At 40.1% G+C, this 24,039-nt stretch overlaps 1 protein-coding gene across 4 annotated transcripts in view; it reads right to left on the reverse strand.

Annotated features, from left to right (window-relative positions):
- Positions 1-24,039, reverse strand: part of zpld1a (zona pellucida-like domain containing 1a) — a 50,196-nt gene that overhangs the window by 10,217 nt on the left and 15,940 nt on the right. For all 4 annotated transcript variants that reach the window (XM_039618414.1, XM_039618415.1, XM_039618416.1 and 1 more), the window contains 3 exons: positions 18,703-18,884; positions 18,074-18,146; positions 17,535-17,632 (listed from right to left, as the gene is read on the reverse strand). In XM_039618414.1, coding sequence (XP_039474348.1) covers positions 17,535-17,632; positions 18,074-18,146; positions 18,703-18,884 — 353 coding nt within the window. The remainder of the gene's footprint in view (positions 1-17,534; positions 17,633-18,073; positions 18,147-18,702; positions 18,885-24,039) is intronic.

Genomic DNA, 24,039 nt, shown 5'->3' on the forward strand with positions numbered 1-24,039 from the left:
AACAACAATCAAATATGCCCTTTTCTTCCTTTGCACTGAACTGATTCAGCTAATTGCAGTGCAAGTGAAATCATTTCTTGTGTGGGAGGAAGAAAATTGTGGTTTGGTCTATAGCTAAATTGTGGACACTACTTTTATTTATTTACTGATTGCAATGGGACAAAAGCACAATGGTGAAATGCAAACTGTGTCCAGGGGAAAAACATGATTTAGTACTTGATAAATAAACCCTTGTTGACAAGCATACAAGTAAGACATTTCTGTAGTTGGTCACCTGGTTTGCATACATCAAAGGAGGGATTCTGGCCTACTCCTTTATGCAGAAACTTGCACATGTCCTTAGGTTACTTCGTTGCCACTTGGCAACTCAAAGCTTCAACCCCCTCAGCTGCTTCCTTTTCTCCCCTCCTTTGTTGTCATGATGCTATGTTTTTGGTCATTGTCATGCTGGAAGACTCATCCATGACTCATCTTTAGTGTTCTGGTTGAGGGAAGGATGTTCTCATCCAAGATTTTACAGTCTATTGGCTTGTTAATGTGGTGAAGTCATCCATTAGCAGAAAAACAGCCCCAAAGCATTACTGCCAGACAATCCGATGCCATGTCTATCCCTGTCCTGTAGCTTGACTCTACCTTCTTTAGGTGATATTTAGTATTTTGCTTCCTCCAAACATGGTGTGACAAGTTGATGCCAAAGAGCTTGAGTTTGTTTTCATCTTACCACAGCACTTTGTCCTAACCCTTCTCTGAAACATTTATATGTTCAAGTCTGTCTTGAGCAGGGTGAGCAGGTGTAGGCAATGCCAGACCAGTCCAATATAGTGCAGTGTGTTACCAATTATGTTTTTGGTGACTGTGGTTCCAGCTGCCTTCACATCATTAACAAGTTCATAGTTTTGGATAAGCTAATGTCCCATCTTTCTCATGATCCTCCTCACCCCATGAGACAACAATACATCTGTAATTGATTGATGATCTGTATCTGTTTCTGAAACTGATTAATTGATTGTAATCTAATCTCTGGGAGCCAGAATTTTATCTGGATTGTAGGGATTCAAATGCATACTTAACTCAATTATATGAAAATCCATTTATAATTTTATGTAATGTGGGGATTTTTTTTCTGGATTTTTGGTTAAAACTGTGTCTCGCTTCATTAAACTTAAACTATAAACAGTGTTGGGAAGGTTACTTTTACAATGTATTCCACTACAGATTACAGAGTACATGCCCCAAAATGTATTTTATAATACTTAATATATTATCATGCTTTTTACAACTACATGAATGTACTATTGCTGTGTGATTTAATAATTATTACTGAAGGTTACTCGCCATAATAGTACCAACTAGATTTTAAAATCTTAATATAAAATGAGTAACAGTAGTAGGGATATTAGATAAGGCTGCACTTTTTGCAGCAATCTCATATAGGAAACTATTCCGCGTGTATCTCCAAAAGTTGGTTCTGTTAATCTGGACGTAGCTTTTTCAGTGGGAGAAATGTTTCATCACTCATCCAATTGACTTCTTCAGTCTTAGCTGACTGCAGGTTTCCCCAATCTTATAAATAGTACATTTGCATAATGACTGAAACCAGCCCACTGAGGAACAATGGGCTGGGAAGTCACCTTCATCATGATTATGCAAATTCTCATGACCACTGATCAACAACCACTGATCAATGGCCATGAGTACCATTCACAGAGAGTTGGGGAATGGCTGCAATCACAGTATTGTAAGATGGCAAAAGATGTACCCTTAGGCCCCCTCCTGGATTCAGAGATGGTCTTTCCCTTTTCGCGTAAATGGCCTCCTTGACTCCGGGCTCAAACCAGTGTTCCTCCCTGTCCAGGATGTGTACATCCTCATCATTGAAAGAGTGTCCACTGGCCTGACGAGGTAGCTCTTCTGTGCTGTGCCATCCGCTTCGCAAGGGGTTGTTTGGTCTCCCCGATGTATAAATCCTGGCAATCCTCCTGGCACTTAACAGCATAGGCTATGGCTACATTCACACTGCAGGTCTTAATGGTCAATTCAAATTTTTTGATCAAATCCGATTTTTTTTCTGCTTGTTCACACTACAAAGTGTGAACCCTCAAAGTGGCCCCCATGTGCAAAAGAAGACGTCACACACAACGTGCTCTGTTTAGACCCAGACCAAACAGTATTGTTTGTCTGATGGCCCTTAATATAAAGACACAATAAAGAGAAACAGGAACTCAATAGTGTGGATGCTTAATCAATAGAGCAGCCATTCTCCACCATGAACTATGGTAAAAACAAACACCGCTCGCGCCTCACAGATGACAGCTTAGTTTTGGGTAAAGATGAGGTGACTTCGTACAGCCCCACCAAGAGTCCCTCCTGACTCTTGGTGGCGCTGTCACTTGGTGTTCGCTCGCTTTGTGGTAGAGTATCACTTCCTGTTCCTGCTCAAACACAGTGGTGTTTCTGAGTAGCTTTTCTGCTTAGCAATTTAATTTAAATCTTTTGATACATCCCTTTTTCATAGTATAATCTTAACGTGCTTCATCTGAATCACCCTTTCTGTGTGCTCACTACCTAATTTATAGCCAAAGTATTCACTCACTGTCTCTTTACTGTTTCGCTAGCTTAGCTTAGCTCGTAGCCGACTCGTTAGCACCATGGCTACTTCACCTGTCCCTCCTGCAATTTCCTGCTCATTGTGTCAGATGTTTAGTTACTCCTCGGCCTCCTTTAGCAGTAATGATACCTGTAATAAATGTAGCATATTTGCAGCTCTGGAGGCCAGGATTACTGAATTGGAGACTCGGCCGCACCCTTCATTCACCCGTAGCTAGCCAGGCCCCTGTAGCTGGTGCAGCCGAAGATAGCGTGAGGCCCGCTAGCTGTTCCCGGCAGACCCCAAGCAGCTGGGGAAAGAGGCGGCTGGGTGACGGTGAGGAGGAAGCATAGTCTTAAACTGAAGCCCCAGGTACACCACCAACCTGTTCATGTGTCTAACCGTTTTTCCCCACTCGGCGACACACCCGCCGGGGGTCAAACTCTGGTAATTGGTGATTCTGTTCTCAGACATGTGAAGCTAGAGACACCGGCAACCATAGTCAATTGTCTTCCAGGGGCCAGAGCAGGCGACATTGAAGGAAATTTAAAACTGCTGGCTAAGGGTAAACGTAAATACAGTAAGATCATAATTCACGTCGGCAGTAATGACACCCGGTTACGCCAATCGGAGGTCACTAAAATCAATATTGAATCGGTGTGTAACTTTGCCAAAACAATGTCGGACTCTGTAGTTTTCTCTGGTCCCCTCCCCAATCAGACCAGGAGTGACATGTTTAGCCGCATGTTCTCCTTAAATTGCTGGCTGTCTGAGTGGTGTCCCAGAAACGATGTGGGCTTCATAGATAATTGGCAAACCTTCTGGAGGAAACCTGGTCTTGTTAGGAGAGACGGCATCCATCCCACTTTGGATGGAGCAGCTCTCATTTCTAGAAATATGGACCAATTTATTAAACCCCCAAAATATGACTATCCAGAGTTGGGACCAGGAAGCAGAGTTGCAGTCTTACACGCCTCTCTGCAGCTTCTCTCCTCCTGCTACCCCCAAAAACCCATCTCCATTGAGACTGTGTCAGCTCCCAAAAGACAAAAAAACAAACCAAAAACCAGCAATAAACAACTTAAACATAAAAATCACAAAGAAAGAACAATACAGTATCCACATCTGAACCAAAGAGTAAAACAGTGAAATGTGGATTATTAAATATTAGGTCTCTCTCCTCCAAGTCTCTGTTAGTACATGACTTAATAATTGATCAACAAATCGATTTACTCTGCCTTACAGAAACCTGGTTGCAGCAGGATGAGTATGTTAGTTTAAATGAATCAACACCCCCGAGTCATTCTAACTACCAGAAATCTCGAAGCACAGGCCGAGGGGCGTGTGGCAGCAATTTTCACACCAGCCTATTAATTAACGAAAGACCAAGACAGACTTTTAATTCATTTGAAAGCCTGATGCTTAGCCTCGTCCACCCCAGCTGTAAAACTCAGAAACCAGTCTTACTTGTTATCATCTATCGTCCACCTGGGCCTTACACAGAGTTTCTCTCTGATTTCTCAGACTTTTATCTGATTTAGTGCTCAGCTCAGATAAAATAATTATTGTGGGTGATTTTAACATCCATGTAGATGCTAAAATGACAGCCTCAACATCGCATTTAATCTGTTATTAGACTCAATTGGCTTCTCTCAAAATGTAAAAGAACCCACCCACCACTTTAATCACACTCTAGATCTTGTTTTAACATATGGCATAGAAACTGAACATTTAACAGTTTCCTGAAAACCCTCTGCTGTCTGATCATTTCCTGATAACATTTACATTTACAATAATTGATTACACAGCAGTGGAGAGTAGACTTTATCAAAGTAGATGTCTTTCTGAAAGTGCTGTAACTAAGTTTAAGAATATAATCCACCCACTGTTATCATCTTCAATGCCCTGTACCAACATAGAGCAGAGCAGCTATCTGAACGCTACTCCAACAGAGGTCGATTATCTTGTTAATAATTTTACCTCCTCACTACGTGCGACTCTGGATACTGTAGCTCCTGTGAAAACTAAGGCCTCAAATCCAAAGTCCCTGACTCCGTGGTATAATTCTCAAACACGTAGCCTAAAGCAGATAACTCGTAAGCTGGAGAGGAAATGGCATGTCACAAATTTAGAGGATCATCATTTAGCCTGGAGAAATAGTTTGCTGCTTTATAAGAAAGCCCTCCATAAAGCCAGAACATCTTACTATTCGTCACTGATTGAAGAAAATAAGAACAACCCCAGGTTTCTCTTCAGCACTGTAGCCAGGCTGACAAAAGTCAGAGCTCTACTGAGCCAACCATCCCTTTAACGTTAACTAGTAATGACTTCATGAACTTCTTCACAAATAAAATTTTTATCATTAGAGAAAAATTACCAATAATCATCCCACAGATGTAATATTATCTACAGCTACTCTTAGTACCATCAATGTTAAGTTAGACTCTTTTTCTCCAATTGATCTTTCTGAGTTAACTTCAATAATTAATTCCTCCAAACCATCAACGTGTCTTTTAGACCCCATTCCTACAAAACTGCTCAAAGAAGTCCTGCCATTAATTAATTCTTCGATCTTAAATATGATCAACCTATCTCTAATAATCGGCTATGTACCACAGGCCTTCAAGGTGGCTGTAGTTAAACCTTTACTTAAAAAGCCATCTCTAGACCCAGCTGTCTTAGCTAATTATAGGCCAATCTCCAACCTTCCTTTCATATCAAAAATCCTTGAAAGAGTAGTTGTCAAACAGCTAACTGATCATCTGCAGAGGAATGGCTTATTTGAAGAGTTTCAGTCAGGTTTCAGAGCTCAGCACAGCACAGAAACAGCTTTAGTGAAGGTTACAAATGATCTTCTTATGGCCTCTGACAGTGGACTCATCTCTGTGCTTGTCCTGCTAGACCTTAGTGCAGCGTTTGATACTGTTGATCATAATATCCTATTAGAGCGATTGGAACATGCTGTAGGTATTACAGGTACTGCACTGCAGTGGTTTGTATCATATCTATCTAATAGACTCCAATTTGTACATGTAAATGGAGAGTCCTCTTCAGACACTAAGGTCAATTATGGTGTTCCACAGGGTTCAGTGCTAGGACCAATTCTATTTACATTATACATGCTTCCCTAGGCAACATCATTAGAAGACATAGCATAAATTTTCACTGCTATGCAGATGAGACGCAGCTCTATCTATCCATGAAGCCAGGTAACACACACCAATTAGTTAAACTGCAGGAATGTCTTAAAGACATAAAGACCTGGATGGCCGCTAACTTTCTGCTTCTTAATTCAGATAAAACTGAGGTTATTGTACTCGGCCCTGAAAATCTTAGAAATATGGTATCTAAGCAGATTCTTACTCTGGATGGCATTACCTTGGCCCCAGTAACACTGTGAGAAACCTTGAGTCATTTTTGACCAGGACATGTCCTTCAACGCACATATTAAACAAATATGTAAGACTGCTTTCTTCCATTTGCGCAACATCTCTAAAATTAGAAATATCCTGTCTCAGAGTGATGCTGAAAAACTAGTTCATGCATTTATTACTTCCAGGCTGGACTACTGTAATTCATTATTATCAGGAAGTCCTAAAAACTCGCTGAAAAGCCTTCAGCTAATCCAAAATGCTGCAGCAAGAGTCCTGACAGGGACTAGAAAGAGAGAGCATATTTCTCCTGTTTTGGCTTCCCTTCATTGGCTTCCTGTTAAATCCAGAATTGAATTCAAAATCCTGCTCCTCACATACAAGGTCTTAAATAATCAGCCCCATCTTATCTTAATGACCTTGTAGTACCATATCACCCTATTAGAGCACTTCGCTCTTGCACTGCAGGCCTACTTGTTGTTCCTAGAGTATTTAAAAGTAGAATGGGAGGCAGAGCCTTCAGTTTTCAGGCCCTCTTCTGTGGAACCAACTTCCAGTTTGGATTCGGAGACAGACACTATCTCTACTTTTAAGATTAGGCTTAAAACTTTCCTTTTGCTAAAGCATATAGTTAGGGCTGGACCAGGTGACCCTGAATCCTCCCTTAGTTATGCTGCAATAGACATAGGCTGCCGGGGATTCCCATGATGCATTGAGTTTTTCCTTCCAGTCACCTTTCTCACTCACTATGTGCTAATAGACCTCTCTGCATCGAATCATATCTGTTATTAATCTCTGTCTCTCTTCCACAGCATGTCTTTCATCCTGTTTTCCTTCTTTCACCCCAACCGTCGCAGCAGATGGCCGCCTCCTGAGCCTGGTTCTGCCGGAGGTTTCTTCCTGTTAAAGGGAGTTTTTCCTTCCCACTGTCGCCAAAGTGCTTGCTCATAGGGGTCATATGATTGTTGGGTTTTTCTCTGTATTTATTATTGTGCTATCTACTGTACAATATAAAGCGCCTTGAGGCGACTTTTGTTGTGATTTGGCGCTATATAAATAAAATTGAATTGAATTGAATTGAATTGAATTGAATTGTTTCAGACTTTACGTTTCCCAGTTTTGTTTTAAGTTATAAAGTTATTTTGTTATTTTCATATGGCCTAATAATTATCCTTATTGCGGTTTTAGAGAGGAGCGGTACTTCAAAGGATAGTTGCAGATTTCTGTCAGAATCTGCAGATTATACAGTACAAATAAAATGTTCATTTTTCTACAACGTTGTCTTCCCAACAGTTTCACTAACATCTACACTGGATGGCCAGGAAGCGTTCACAATGTCTTCTCGGGCACTTCACCGGCGTTGATAATTGGTGTCTGTCTTGTGTCAGTGACGTAAAAGACGGATTTAATGCGACATGACCATTCAAACAGCAGTCGCTTTCTAAAACATCAGATATGTATCGGATTCAGTACCACATACGAAAGTGACCCAGGTCAGATTTGAAAATATTGGATTTGTGCTGTTCACACTGTCATACCATGATCGGATATGGGCCACATAGGGTCAAAAAAGTCAGATTTGATGCGCTTTCACCTGCAGTGTGAACGTAGCCTTAGTTACTCTGTTTGTGCTGGGGGACCTAATCCTTGAGGTGGACCAATTTTTGGCACAGCGTGTTTTGGGGTTTAAAAGCCACAGAGACGCGGTGTTTAGAAAATGCGTCTCAACTGTTCCAATACTCCTGACATGTACGGGATAACTACAGGTTTTCGCTTAGTCAGCGATTGTCCTTCTCTCCTGGATCGACTGGAGCTTTCTTTAGGCGCCTTCCCAGCTTTGACAAATGTCCAGCTGGGATAACCACATTTCTTCAGGGCCTTCTTGATGTGATGTTCTTCTGCTTCCCTGGCCATTGTATCTGTGGGGATGGTGTTGGCTCTATGTTGTTTATGCTCCAGTGGATGATGAAAGTCAAACCTTAAATACTGATCCGTATGCGTAGGTTTCCGGTACACATCAGCTTTTAGATGTCCCCCATTACTGATGGAAATCTCACAATCTAAGAAGGCTAAGCTGCCACTTTTCATATCCTCCCTGGTGAATATGATGTGTCGGTCCACCGATTTAATGTGATTCGTGAATTGTGGTACGTCCTGAGATTTGATTTTCACCCAGGTGCCATCCACACACCTGAACCAATGACTTGGTGATGATCCAGGGTAGGATAACAAAGCCCTCTTTTCCACTTCTTCCATGTGCAAATTGGCCACGATGGCTGAAACTGGGGAACCCATGGCACACCCATGTTTCTGCCTGTAGAACTGACCCTTGTATGTGAAACAGGTGGAATGAAGACACAGTTCCAAAAGAAAACACACTTGGTCGATGCTGAGAGTGGTCCTGTTGCTGAGGGTGGGGTCATCCTAAGCAAGATATTCTGCATTTGTATAAAACAGGTCCACGGCTCCGAACCATAGTAAAGGGACCTCTGGTTAATACGTCGGGTTCCGTGTCTGGCTCATAGCCGAAAACTAGCTTTATTTTGTTGTCTGAGTCAATTTTGCTAGCGAGAGACAGAAGCTGTGTCCCAAAACGTCGGCTGCATCCTCCGGAGGCCGCATTTGAAGGCCAATTACGTCACAGCCAGGCGACGAAGGCTGTCCCAATTGTCGACTCCTTCAAATCACGACCCGACAAATGCGTCCTTCATTTCCCAATTTGAAGGATGGGTCGGTGTGTCCTTGGTGGCCCATCATATCCCAGAATTCATAGCGCGGCCCAGCCAAATTTCAGCTGCCAACAATGGCGGCGGCTACTAAGTTTTAAAATTAGTCTTATTAATCTTTCTGGGTCACAAAATAAACTTTTAACATATTTTCAGGCGAGAAAGTAGCTGTGTAAATTTCAAATATCTGCTTGGTTTATCAAGACATCGCATATTTGCAAAAGTGCGCCCGACGTTTTTCGGAGCGTCTGTTACCCACCCGCTCGATAGCAAGCCGGGGGGTTCAATGGTCACTCGAGCCAGCGAGAGCAGCGGACTCCCGGCTTCATTGTTTTCAGACCCCCGCTCTTTCGCTACTCAGGTTAAACATTCAGTTCAGTTCAGTTCAGTTCATTTTTATTTCAAACATTTCAAACATGTGTCTTCGCAATCATTATAAAATATCATTTCATTATTTGTTTGAAAAGGAGTAGGCAGAAGTATTTACTTATTTGTCCCTACCCCCTCAAGTTTTACCTCTCATTCATTTAATTTTCTTTTAGTCTTAAATTAAACATGATAATATTTTAAGAACCTTTTAAAGTTTGAATGGAGTTTCTATGTGAAAGTATGAGGATGTAGTTAAGTTTAAAAAACAAGCAAGTTTTAGCAGAATTGTGGAAGTTTCCCATTCATTTCAATGGGACAAATTAAAGGAAGAAAGTGTAATATTTTAAAAAGTATAATAGTAATAAATACCAAAAGATACAGCCGGAAAGAGCAGAAATAGCAGAATACTGTAAAATTTGAACGGTGAAAATAGCACAAAAACTGAGGAAGTAGTTAAGGTGCAAAAAATGTACGGAAGCAACAAGAATAAAGGATAAAGAATAAAGAGAAACAGGAACTCAATACTGTGAATGCCCTTTGAGACATTCACACAATAAAGAGAAACAGGAACTCAATAGTGTGAATGCCCTTTAAGGCATTCACACAATAAAGAGAAACAGGAACTCAATAGTGTGGATGCTTAATCAATAGAGCAGCCATTCTCCACCATGAACTATGGTAAAAACAAACACCGCTCGCGCCTCACAGATGACAGCTTAGTTTTGGGTAAAGATGAGGTGACTTCGTACAGCCCCAATTTGCAGACGCTGTGCACAGAGGTTCATGAGCAGAAGTCCCATTGTACCACGGCAAACCCGACAATGTTTGCATGAACACGCTTTGAAACATTACGTTATGGACCACTTTTCACACATGGTTGGTGTACCCACACAGCCAGCTGTAGCTTTTCAACTCACAGCCCAACACACACCCAAAAAACAGCCGAGAGAGCACAGACTTTACGCCCGTGGGTCCACCTCCCCTGCAGCGGCACTGCAGACCACGCCCCACCACACACATCAAAGACGTAAAATAAATTCTCACAAAGAAGAGGTGGACAGACTGACAATTCTGCTGAAATTAGCAGAAGCTGCTGAGAATTGTGCTGATAAGAGGTAAAAGGGCTTAAAATTTGCAGAAAAGAGGTGAATCAGCAGAATTTCTGCAGAAAAGAGGGAAAGAAGCAGAACGTTGCGCTGAAAAGAGGTGAATGAGCAGAATTTCTGCTCAAAAGAGGCAGAACAACCTGGTTCTGCTCAAATTCACCAATCAGAGGTACTGCTTCTTTCTGCTTCATCAGGCTGTGTACTTGTATGCATTTCTGCCATGGAGCGTTAACAAGAATCTGAGGTCCATATTAGAAAAGCTGCTAAAATCCTAAAACTTTGCAGAATTGTAATAAATTAGCAATATAAATTACAGGTCTGTGATAGTGTATAAATTTGTAGTGAAAAAAAAACATGTGGACCAAGGTGGAATTGAACCCACGACCTTTGAGCTGCAGACCCGTGTCATTACCGATTGCGCCACCTGGAAAGGGGGCGGGCGTCTGGAAAACAGAGACTTGAGCAGTCACAATTAGATCGCGGTGAGAGGTGAAAAACGCCGTTTTTTGGAGTTACAAAACGTCGTGTAACTAGGAGGGCTAGCAGCATAATTCTTGTACTGGGTGAATCAGCGGACTTTGGTGGACTTTGACTGCGATTTTCATTGCTCTTTGTACCTCCGTCGCGGAGATATGACGAGAGAAGAAATGGCTTCATTTTCGGAGTTTGAAAACTGAGAGGAGGACAGATTTCCACCCCTCAAACAAACGCAATTCATTGCTCAACGGTAAGATAATTGTAAAAACTGCTTCCACTGTGAGTGTCAGCAGTGTCTGAAGATATACAAGCCTCATGTCCTAACTTTGCTTTGTTTAAGAGATATGACGATTTGAATATGCCTCTCATTAGAGAGTCCCAGCGCTGATTTTGAACAGACTCTCCATTGACTTTCTATGGAGAGTTTTCAGACTTTGTGTTGCTCTGAGACGATTTGATAAAAATCTGTAACGTCCACAACAGCGATAGTGACATTTTCTGAAAGCCAGCAAAAATACCTACATTTTGATGTATAATTTGTGGAGATTAACTCACTCTGAGTTAATTGCATAGCAACCATAACAACGCATGAATTTTCTGAAAAATCACAATTTTGCAACTGAAAACTTAAAGAGGCATTAAATGAAAACGTTAACAGATATGAAAAAGCTGAATCACACAGGAATAGCCCAATCATTTGAGAACGTTTTAAAGTTTGAATGGAGTTTCTACGTGAAAGTATGAGCATGTAGTTAAGTTTCAAAAACAAGCAAGTTTTAGCAGAATTGTGGAAGTTTTATATTCATTTCAATGGGACAAAAAAAAGGAAAAAAGTGTAATATTTTAAAAAGTATAATAGTGATAAACACCAAAAGATATAGCTGGAATTAGCATAAATAGCAGAACAGTTTAGAGTTTGAACGGAGAAAATCGGCTGAAAACTGAGGGAGTAGTTAAGTGCCGAAAAACGCGGAGCAACTTGAAAAAGAATAAAGTTTAAAGAGAAACAGGAACTCAATAGTGTGAATGCCTTTGAGGGCATCCACACAATAATAAAGAACTAGAAAAATTTGCATTTCCTGCGAAAATGCTGTGTGGATGCCATAACGCTGAAGCTGTCTGCTGAAAATAGCTGAAAAAGATGAAAATTGGCAAAAAGTGTATGGCTGTAAAGAAACTGAAAATTCTGCTGAAAACAGGTGAAGAAGGAGAAATTTTTGCTGAGAGGTGGTGAAAAGCCAAAAGTTCTACTGAAAAGGGGTAAAGAAGCTGAAATTTGTACTGAAAAGAGGTGAAAAGGTGGTAAAAAGAAATTTTGCCATGAGCAGGATTCGAAACTTGCCCTCGTGGTTTCAAGGCGGCTACTCAACTCACTAAGCCCAAGTCATTCTTGAAAACAAAGAGATGGAGAGACTGACAATTGTGCTAAAATGAGCAGAGGATGCTGAGAATCGTGCTGATAAGAGGTGAAAAGACTGAAAATTCTGCTTAGGAGACGCAAATCAGCAGAATTTCTGCAGAAAAGAGGTAAAGATGCAGAACGTTGTGCTGAAAAGAGGTGAATCAGTAGAGTTTCTGCTGAAAAGAGTTTTTTTCTGAAAACAGCCAAAAAAGCTGGAATTTGTGCTGAAAAGGGGTGGAAAAAAATGAAAATTTTGCTGAAAAGGGGTGAAGAAGCTAAAGTGTGTGTTGAAAAGACTTAAAAATTTTTAACTGTTAACTGAAAAAATTGTTGCCATAAGCGAGATTTGAACCCAGGCCTCCTGCTCTGAGAACGGCTGCTCATCTCACTGAGCTAAAACACAGCCTTGACCCGGCAAGCTAAATCAGTGAACACATCGAGAATGTGTTCCATTCATTTCAATGGTCAAAAGTCATAGCACACCTTAGCAGAAATAGCAGAATTTTTTAAAGTTTGAACATAGAGTTTATACTAAAACATAGTTTTTCTTCTAAATCATAATATTTGAACCAACTGATAGTATTTCTGCCAAATCACAGTATGTCTGGTAAATCACAGTGTTTGTGCCAAATCATAGCATTTATGACAAATCATAGTATTTAGCTAAATCAGTGCAAAAATATAGTATTTGTGCTAAAACTTAGTATTTATACTAAATATTTTTTCTGCCAAATCATAGCATTTGTGCTGAAACATAGAAAATTCTGCCAAATCATAGTATTTGAGCCAAATCATACAATTTGTGCTAAGACATTATTTATGATTTAGCAGAAACACTGGGACTTGGTAGAAATAATATGATTTGCATGAAATACATGGACTTAATCAAGCAAAAAGTACTACAGCATAGCAGAAATTCTACTTTTTGAGCAAAATTACTAGGATTTAGCAGAAATACTAGGATTTGGCACAAATACTATGTTTTAGCACAAAAATATGTTTTGGCTCAAAAACTTTTATTTTGCAGTTATACTATGATTTGGAAGAAATACTATGCTTTGGAACACATACCATGATTTGGCAGAAATACTATGAGCAGTAATAATATAACATAGCAGAAATACTATTATTTGGGTGAATGCTATTGTTTGGCACAAACACTATGATTTAGCACTGTACAGAATGGTGTACGTACATTTAATGCTGGGTGGTGCTGTAATAGTAGCTATCCTCGGTCAGAAGGAGAGGGTGACATCCAGGGATTAGATCACCACAGGTGGAGTTTATTGGCAGTCAGATGGCTGTTACAGGGAGATATGGCATACAGTAGGAGGATGTGGAGGGGTGATATGGTGTGGTTTCTATGATTAAGAACAGGGTATACATTACAACATGAATACGGATTAAAGATTAAAGAAACTGGCAACAAATTCCTCCACTACAAACCAGTCTGATACCACTTCTTGCAGTGTTCACATTTACTAAGGCACTACCCAAAAGGTGCCACAAGAGGGCACTCCAACACAAGAGATGACCTATGTACACTGATGCACTTAGTAACAGTCAGCCTCCTACTTAGCCACTACGTAATACAGCGATATTACATTGTACAAATTCACATAAATTTGCAGGGGGAACAAACAAAGCAGGAACAAGCCCAAAACAATCAAATAACTGGGCTGCCATAGCTATGATTTAGCAGAAATACTATGATTGAGCAGAAGTACTAAGATGTAGTATATGTACTTTGATTTAGCAGAAATACTATGATTGAGGAGTAATACTTTAACATCGGAGAAATATTGATACACATACACAGAGGGTAAAGTGAACAGGGGCTGTTAAGATTCTGGGCTTGGTATATCTAGGTCAGACAAATTGGCTTCACCTGCTGTAATCAGCCCTTACACACACAGACACAGAGAGAGGTGCGAGTTTTCTTCAGTGTATTTCTGACATTCAGGATTCCCCTCGAACAAATGGCCATAATTTCTTAACCGTAGGGGCTAGAACGGTCATTCTGACATTGTTTTGTTCAGAAGAGATGGGGGAATCTGCAGGTCTTCATATTTCAGAGATAAAATATAAATTATCAAAGATATATGACTTCTAACACACTGTAACTGAGTAGAGGCAAAGCAAAAACTGCCTTGACTTGCCCTCAAACAACCTTTGATAACTCTAAATGTATATGGAACATCAAAATCATTCTTTAACCGTAAGAAACAGCAGGCTTTGGTGAATAGTCATGAAAATCTTCAGGGCTCTGTTGAAATCCATCAAAAAGATATGATGAGAGAAAAAAGTTCCTCATTTCCAGAGTTTGAAATCTGATGAAATCTGAGCGATGGACGAATTTCCTACCCTCAAACAAGTGTAACTCATCTCAGAACGGTAATAGGTGAGAAAAAACTTCTTGAATTGTGAGCATCAGGAGTGTCTGAAGATATATTTGCACAAGCCTCATGTCTCAACTTTGTTTCGTTAAGGAGATATGACAATTTGAAAATGCCTCTCATTAGAGAAATCCAGCGGTGATTTTGAACAAACTCTCCATTGACTTTCTATGGAGAGTTTTCAGACTTTGTGTTGCTCTGAGGAGATATGCAAAAAATCTGTAAGTCTCGCAATAATGATAGTGCCATTTTCTGAAAGCCAGCAAAAATACCTATGTTTTGATGTATAATTTGTGGAGCTTGAGTGGAAATTGGGCGAGTAGCAAGAAGTTGTTGGAACATGAAGAGAAAATTCAGAATGGACGAGTGTACACTCTGAGTTAATTGCATAGCAACCATAACAACGCATGTATTTTCTGAAAAATCACAATTTTGCAACTGAAAACTTAAAGAGGGATAAGATTAAAACGGTAGAAAGTCTGAAAAAGCTGAATCATACAGGAATAGCCCAATGTGTTGAGAACATTTTAAAGTTTGAATGGAGTTTCTAGGTGAAAGTATGAGGAAGTAGTTAAGTTTGAAAAACAAGCAAGTTTTTGCAGAATTGTGGAAGTTTTCCATTCATTTCAATGGGACAAAAAAAAAGGAAAAAAGTGTAATATTTTAAAAAGTATAATAGTGATAAACACCAAAAGATATAGCTGGAATTAGCATAAATAGCCGAACAGTTTAGAGTTTGAACGGAGAAAATCGGCTGAAAACTGAGGGAGTAGTTAAGTGCCGAAAAACCGGGGAGCAACTTGAAGAATAAAGTTTAGAGAGAAACAGGAACTCAATAGTGTGGAAGCCCTTTGAGGGCATCCACACAATAAAGTTTAAAGAGAAACAGGAACTCAATAGTGTGGATGCCTTTGAGGGCACCCACACAATAAAGTTGAAAGAGAAACAGGAACTCAATAGTGTGGATGTCTTGAGGCATCCACACAAAGAATAAAGAGAAACAGGAAAACAATAGTGTGGATGTCTTGAGGCATCCACACAAAGAATAAAGAGAAACAGGAACTCAATAGTGTGGAAGCCCTTTGAAGGCATCCACACAATAAAGAGAAACAGGAACTCAATAGTGTGGATGCCCTCAATAATCCGACGAATAGTAATAAGTGTGCCTCTTGTCATAGGCACACTTAATAAATCCGACGAATAACAATAAGTGTGCCTCTTGGCATAGGCACACTTAATAATAAATCCGACGAATAGTAATAAGTGTGCCTCTTGGCATAGGCACACTTAATAAATCCGACGAATAACAATAAGTGTGCCTCTTGGCATAGGCACACTTAATAATAAATCCGACGAATAGTAATAAGTGTGCCTCTTGGCATAGGCACACTTAATAAATCCGACGAATAACAATAAGTGTGCCTCTTGGCATAGGCACACCTAATAAAGAATAAAGAGAAATAGGAACTCAATAGTGTGAATACCCTTTAAGGCATTCACACAATTATCAGTTTGCCAGGTTCCCCTTTGTTTTACAAGAAAAATGGTCGCCGCCCCCCTCCCCCGCACAAACACATAGTAAACAATTAAGCAAATACAAGTAAACGGCAATAAATTACAGGTAGTAATAAAATATACTACTAACTCTTTTATGCTACGTCCACACCTACACGGGTATTTTTGAAAACGCAGCTGTTTCTATGCATTTGGGCCTTTCGTCAACACGTAGTTGCGATTCACCGAAAACGGAGATTATTTAAGTTATATAAGATTATATAAATTTATGTGTGGATGAGGAATACAGAGTTCGTCACGCAACGACAAAGGTGTGCCTCTTTTCACGTCATGCTGTGCGCCACATTATTGTTTACATGAGATGAATTGCAGAATGGCAGATAGAGACAAAATACTGTTACTGTTAATCTGACTATCTTCAGGTTTTACACGCTTACATATACACACGCAGTTACTGTCCCTCCATTTAGAAAGGCAGAGGCGTCACGGTGTAATTATTTTACGTGTAGTTGTTTTTTTTCCTCTGTAATAATATTCAACATTGCTATCAATACATTTTTCAAAAAATGCCTCTCTGTGCAAAATGGGTTCAAAAACAAAAACAGCTGGATACTGTTAGTCCGTGATTTGAACCGGGGGAACAAATGACGGCAGGATCAGCCTGATATTATTTGTATCCCACTGTAACTTTACTGCATAATGAGCTAACATCTCCAAAATGTCAGGAGTAGTTATTACAAGAAGTGTTTGTGAACTAAAAATGAACATTGTTGGATACTGTTTGGCCGTGATTTGGAGAGCCCAGCGCGTGCTCCCGATGCAGGGAGAACTATTTGCAGGGGAGACCTACCTTGGGACTTGTGCAGGTGAAGCCAAAGGGAAGATATGCTTCACCATATTTTCTAGTCTTTGGCTTGGAAGGAAGTTGGTTTGGAAACATATTTGGCGATGCTTCATCTCCTGCTTTGCGTTTGTGTGGGAGCCCCGTCAAAAATCTGTCAATTATCCTAGCAGTGTCCAAGTGTTCTTTTTTTTTTCTTTTCATACCGCACCCCCCCTGCAATGGCTCTGCGCCCCCCCTAGGGGGCGGGCCCCACACTTTGGGAACCTCTGAGTTAACCCAACATGTTTGTGTGTGTGTGTGTGTGTGTGTGTGTGTGTGTGTGTGTGTGTCATGTATCTCATCTGATGACAGAAGCTAAGCAGAGGTAGGCCTTGTTAGTACTCTGATATGAGAACACTTAAGAATACTAGGCAATTTAAGCTGGACGTCTGTTGCTCAGAAGGTAGAGAAGGTCATCTACCAATCAGAAGGCAGAACACTGAACCCCAAGTTGCTCTCCAATACATTTATTGAAGTGTGAACATTAGATGGTGAATGAGGCTTGTTGTATAAAGTGGTTTGAGCGCTAAACTAGAAAAGTACTATATAAGAATCAGTTCATTTACAATAGATAATGTTGATGTATTATTTTAACATATTCAGTGCTTTTATGCACAGATGAAAGTCATCATGTATCATAGTTTGATGAGTATCCGTGTGGGTGGCATATTTAGGCTGAAAGGCTACATTGTGACTGAATACCTTCTATCCAGATTAGTGGCTTTTACAGCTGCAAATATGCGTGTCTTCAGGGTCAGTCCTGCCATTGGGATGGACAACTGCTGAATATATGATGAGTCCTGTATAAAAAGCAAATTGTCATTTAAGCATAGATGTCATATTTCATGGCTCTCCTCTTCCACCCAACTGACAATGATTTATTTGCTTATTAGACATTTATTTTCTAAATAATTCGATGTAGCCCTAGTGTTTAATTCAAGTGGATTTAGGGTAAGAGTAAGAGCAATTTTAGTATACGTTTGTATAATTACAGTATTAGCAATAATTTGCTTTTTACATTAACTGTATAACAAGAATTTCTGTGAATCTGGCATCATCCTTCTTTTGTACATGGACAATTGATGCATACATCTGTAAGAGGTAGAGATCAACTTTACATAGATGCAGAGTTTCTTTATGTTCACTTTATGCATACAAATGTGGCTTTATCTCTGGTGCAACAGACTAAGATCACCTGTACAACACAAATAAACATTTATAACTCACTGTTGTGAACTTACATTATACAGCAGGAGATTCAACGTGCTAATGAAAGTGCCATTGCTTTCCTTCACTGAGATTGCAGCTGATGACCTTCAGTCAAGATAAAGGAAAAAAGAAGTAAGTACCTAAAACATTATGAAAGTTAACAGTAATTAAGGTAGCATCAGTATTTTAAAAATACATTTTTATATTAAAATTTACATAACATTGAAGAATCCTTCTCTTTAAAACCATGCCTATACATCACTCTTTCAGGTTAATATATACACTTTCCTGACCAAACATTTCCAATATCTCCTTTTAGAGGTTAATATATGTAATCTGAATTGGACTTTTTTTTCCAGTTGTGGGGCTGAGAACTTAAAACCTGGAAATATGTAACAAACTGTGTTTGGGTTGTATTTCATGAAAACAACAACAACAACAAATTCTGTTGTATTGTGTGGAACTTAATAACTTATTATTAAATTTCATTATTATTATTATTATTATTATTATTGTTGTTGTTGTTGTTATTTATTGTTATTATTAACTTATTATTAAACTGCTTCTTTCTATTTTGTCTGCCAATTGACATAATGATTGAAACTTACATGTATATAGGATCACAGTATCAAACAAGCTTAAAGGTGTGAGTGAGACTTACGAGGCCAGCTGTGTGTTGTTGACTAGGTATTCCAATGGGTAGCTGCAGCTAAACTTATACAATAGACCTGGCAAGTAGCTGATGATAGTTGGAGGGTCTGGTGTATCAATATACCCTGATATGTTTCCAATCTGCACCAGGGACAGGTTCCCATAAGCATTGGGTCCTTGAGCAGTTGACACCTGTAAGCAACACCAGTGTGAGTAAAATTCCTGCTCCAGCTCTTTTAGTAAGATAAGAAGGGTTGGACATCGTGCAGGATAAAAAAAAAGTTCTCAAGATCAAGAAAACCGCCCCCAACATGTCCGACTGGATAACCGCTGCTCATCAACAATCACAATGAACACCGGTGTACCACAAGGCTGTGTGATGAGCCCTTTCCTCTACTCCCTCTTCACCCACGACTGCAGACCTGCTGATGGTTCCAACACCATCATTAAGTTTGCAGATGACACCACGGTGATTGGCCTCATCAGTGACAATGACGCGGGCCGCCTACAGGGAGGAGGTGGATCGTCTGGCTGAGTGGTGCGACACAAACAACCTGCTGCTTAACACCGAGAAGACTAAGGAGCTCATCGTGGACTACAGGAGGAATGCTGACCCACATCCACCCATCCACATTAAGGGGCGGCTGTGGGCGTGTGAGCAGCTTCAAGTTCCTGGGAGTCCACATCTCCGAGATCTCACCTGGACGACCAACTGCTCCAAGCTGGTCAAGAAGGCTCACCAGCGCCTCTTCTTCTTGAGGACTCTGAGGAAGAACCACCTGTCCTCAGACATCCTGGTGAACTTCTATCGCTGCACCATCGAGAGCATCCTGACCAACTGTATAACAGTCTGGTACGGAACTGCTGCTCTGCCTCGGACCGGAAGGCGTTGCAGAGGGTCGTGAAAACTGCCCAGCGCATCGCCGGAGCACCACTTCCTGCCATAAAGGACATCTACAGGAAGCGGTGTCTGAAAAGGGCTGGGAAAATCATCAGAGACCCCAGTCACCCATCACATAGACTCTTCACCCTCCTGCCCTCTGGGAGGCGCTACAGGAGCCTCCGGACTAAGACCACCAGGTACCGGAACAGCTTCTTCCCCACAGCTGTCAGACTCCTGAACTCTGCCTCCTGACATCTGACCCACGTTAAACTCATGGACTGAACATACACACACCCACAACCACTAGCACTTTACCACTACTGTATAGTTCTGTGTAGATAATCATTCTGTACATACGATAATTTTAATCCCACAACTGTTTATAATTTACATAGTTCACATTCTGTATAACTGTATATCTCAGATTTCTGTATAGTTTTTATTTCATATTTATATCCTGTTCATAGCCTGTACATAGCTTGTACTCACTACAGCCTGTACATACTTATAGTTATAGAATATTCATAACATACTTCACACTGTGTACATTATAACATACCATAATAGACCCATTTCTATAATATACTTACACATCTCTATTATTGCTAATTTATATTGTAATATATCTATATCACGACTAAAGCACTTTCTGGATGGATGCAAACTGCATTTCGTTGCCCTGTACCTGTGACATGTGCAATGACAATAAAGTTGAATTCTAATTCTAATTCTAATTCTAAAAGTCTGATTGAAGTATGCATATACAGAGCTCTAGACTAACTTTTTGACATGGGCGCACCGGTACACCTAACTTTAAAAATTTAGATGTACCGGCACAAAAGTTAGGCGCACTCAAATTTTTCAACTGCATCGCTTAACACCGCAGTTTTACATGTGCACTTTCTTTGGGGGGAAGTCCATACAGACAATATTCATTTCTAGATTATTAACTAACAAACTTGTGCTTAAAGTGCTTTGTCAATATTGTAGAAAATGTTAAACTTAATCATCATCTTGGCCTCCTCTGATGACCTGTTTGCTGCTGCCTGCTGCTGAAAGGCAGTGGGGAGAGGGGACAGTTGGGCCATGCATTTATTGCAGCATATAATTTGTTTTCTGGATACACTGCTGTTTTTTCAGCATTCAAAGATTGATGGCACCGTGTCAGAGCTGGCTATGAATTTCAGACGGATCAGTCCTTAACTTAACACAAAAGTTATCAATAGTTCTTTTCATCTTTTCTTATTACCCACAACTACGTCCACTTCTGTCGGGCCTAGGCTGCTCACTAGGGCTGGGTATCATCACTGATTTCTATAATCCATTCGATTCCGGTTCTCAAAGTCCTGATTCGATTCAATTTAGCCTCAGACAGTCAGAAATATTATAATTCTGATCATTTATCAGTACTGATACACATGAGACTTCATCAGAATTGTGAACATCACAGCAGATGCCTTTGTGTGAAAGTAACTGAGAATAAAACACAGAAAAACATGAAGGAGATTTTCCTGGTCTGGCGTTTTATAGCAGATAACCTTAAAAATATTCTGCAATTTTGCATAATTTTAAGAAGTTTACATTTCTTTCAGTATTGAACAGCAGAAATTAGGCTTTCTTGTCCGAGGTCATTTAAGTGAAAAAAAAGAAAAAGAAAAGAAAAAGACAGCGGACAGCGCTGTAAACAACGGTAGACTGGTGGGTAATAAGCGAATGAATTTTGCAAAAAACAGAGATTTGAGGTGGGAAACTGTTCTTGAAGTACACACAGACAGGGGCGGATCTAGAAGGGTGGCATGGGGTGGCAACTGCCACCCTAAAATGATCCCTTGCCACCCCAAGTGCCACCCCAGTTTTGCATATGACAGTGTTGTTTATTAAAATAAGATAGCATTAACAGTTTGAGTGTAGTTACAGTCAACAGTGAATATAAATGCTAAAACTGAATATATTGCATAGTGTTCCCCCCCTCCATCATTAACAAATGGTTCAGCCCATAGCAGGACCGGCTTTTTTCTTATTTTCAGTAGCAAGCGATGTTTATGATTGTGCCAGAGCACATTTTGAACAACACCATGGGAATTTCGGATTTTACACAGGTGGTTGGATGTTACACTCTGGAAATGGAAGGAAGGTGAGTGTTATTAACCCTCTGTGGTCCACGGACACGCTGCACCTCCAAATCACATGACTATTTTAAGCTGATGTAGCAACAAGCTGCAGCCACGCTGAGTCTCTATTTCAGCCCACATTGAAAGTTCGGAGTTCAAAGTTTTTAAATTTTAATTACAGGCCAGTAAATCCAGAGTTATGATAATATATATAAGCCATGCTTTTTTCTAAATACTGTCGCCACGTTTTTGTGTGTGTGTGTTTTAAGCGTTTTCTAAGGACAGCGCAAAAACAGTAAAGAAAGAAAAAAAGCCACCTCTTTCCTATCGGTGGAAAAATGTACCATGTCGACCAATTAAAAAAAAAAGTCAACACGTGGGATTTTGTTGTTTAGGAAGAGGGGAGAGTTTTGGGAGTGACGGTAACGGCAGCGAGACAGAGCGAGCGAGTGAGAGGGAGAGAGAAAGAGAGAGAGAGAGAGTGAGTTTTTAGATGTGGGAGATTTGTGACGTTTAGTGTGGAGTGTATACTTAGTGTGTTGTGTTGTCTTGTGTAGTTGTTCTGTTGTGTAGTCATTTTGTTTTGTGTGTCAGTGAGGGCACTAATGAATGTCACTAAGGCACATTTGCAACGTAAACACTGTCACTAAGTAGAAAACCAGCGGAGTGATACACCTCCTGTTGTCAGGCCTGCAGGTTTATCCCTGTGCTGTTCTCCTCTGTCTTTTGGTGGAAAACCTTTTTTTTTACTGGCACACATCATTTGTGGGGCATCTTATTGCGAAACCTGATTGTTCTCTCATTTTAGTTTTAGTAATATTTTTAAATGGTTGTAGAAAATGAAAAAAAGCGGCAGGTGTATTGGCTGCATTTTTAGAGAAATAGTTGTATATGTTTACAAAATGTACATTTTATATTTACATTTCAAGTTATAAAAATTTACTCAACATGTCTGTGTTATTTTTTACATTAAAAATACTACTAGGATTTTAAGTTCTTTGTGTGACTTCAGATCAGTAATACTAATGCAGTATGTCAGTGAAAATAACAACTAAATTCAGTTGAGCTGAAATGATACCAAACAAGGAAAGGGGAAAAAAATCAAATGAAACAATTTGAGGGTGAAATACAAACGTAAACTCAAAAGGAGTCAAAAATGTCCGGTTGTATTTCAGACCTCAGTGGGTTAATCCAACAAATCATGAAAAATTAGGTTTAAATTTATGTTCATGACAGTGCAGATTTCTGACATTTTGTGTAATTTAAGCTGTAACAATGTGATTGTTTTCTAACAAAAAACAGTGTGAAACTTAAGTTAGACTTGTATTTGTAAATGAACCGCCCCATGTTGTGTAGCTTTCTAGATTTTATAGTTATTGGGCTACATATTTATTTATTATACAGGCTACACAGTACATAACATCAAAACTCACATGTTTTATGTAACTAAAGTGTGTAATTATGTGGGCTACAGACAATAATTAAGTTATAGACTATATTTATATGAAAAACGTGTATACTTACTGCATTTGAATCATTTTAACCATATGTAACCACCTGCATATGTGTTTGGGGGAAAAAAAAGGCTTTGATTTTGCCACCCCATTTGATTTCTTTGCCACCCTCATGCCACCCTAAGAAAATTTCTCTAGATCCGCCCCTGCACACAGAGAGAGAGAGAGAGCTGTGCATGAAGTGTGATTTTTATCGTGGTGGAAGCAAAACAGCAAAAGTAAGAGGGAATTCATGACGACATTGATCAAATGTGAAGCGTAGTTTGCTGCTTCTTTTGCTGCTGGCTCGGCGAATTTTGGTTGGAGAGACAAAACCTGCAGCTCAGAATCAGCGCAAAAAAGACGGAAACACAGCGCGGACCCGATCAGAATCGCTAAGCTCCGACAGCGTGTCCGTGTTCGGGCCGTGGGGTGAGAAAGCCGAGAAAGACAAAGCTGATTCTGATGCGTCGGGTCCGCTCTGTGTTTACGTCTTTGTGTGGAATCCGTTAATGAATTGATATGGCTTTATTCAAGCTACTCACCTCTCTCTTCCACCTGCACTTTCAACTGGACCACGGCCAATCAGAGAGGGTCTCCCCCCCCCCGACTATCTCTGATTGGTTTAGTCCACGATAGGGGCATAATGTGTGTCTGTTGTTGACCACACGGAGAGTTGCAGAGAATTTTTTTTTTTTTTTGTTACCCGAAAATATTTGGTCGCACCGGTGCAACCAAATATTTTTTTTTAGTCGCACCACTGAAAAATTTGGTCGCATTTGCGACCAAATTGGTCGCACTCTAGAGCCCTGATATAGATATACATCTATCTATCTATCTATCTATCTATCTATCTATCT

This window comes from Oreochromis aureus, linkage group 10 (assembly GCF_013358895.1).
Source record: "Oreochromis aureus strain Israel breed Guangdong linkage group 10, ZZ_aureus, whole genome shotgun sequence".
In the NCBI taxonomy this organism is placed as follows: domain Eukaryota; kingdom Metazoa; phylum Chordata; class Actinopteri; order Cichliformes; family Cichlidae; genus Oreochromis; species Oreochromis aureus.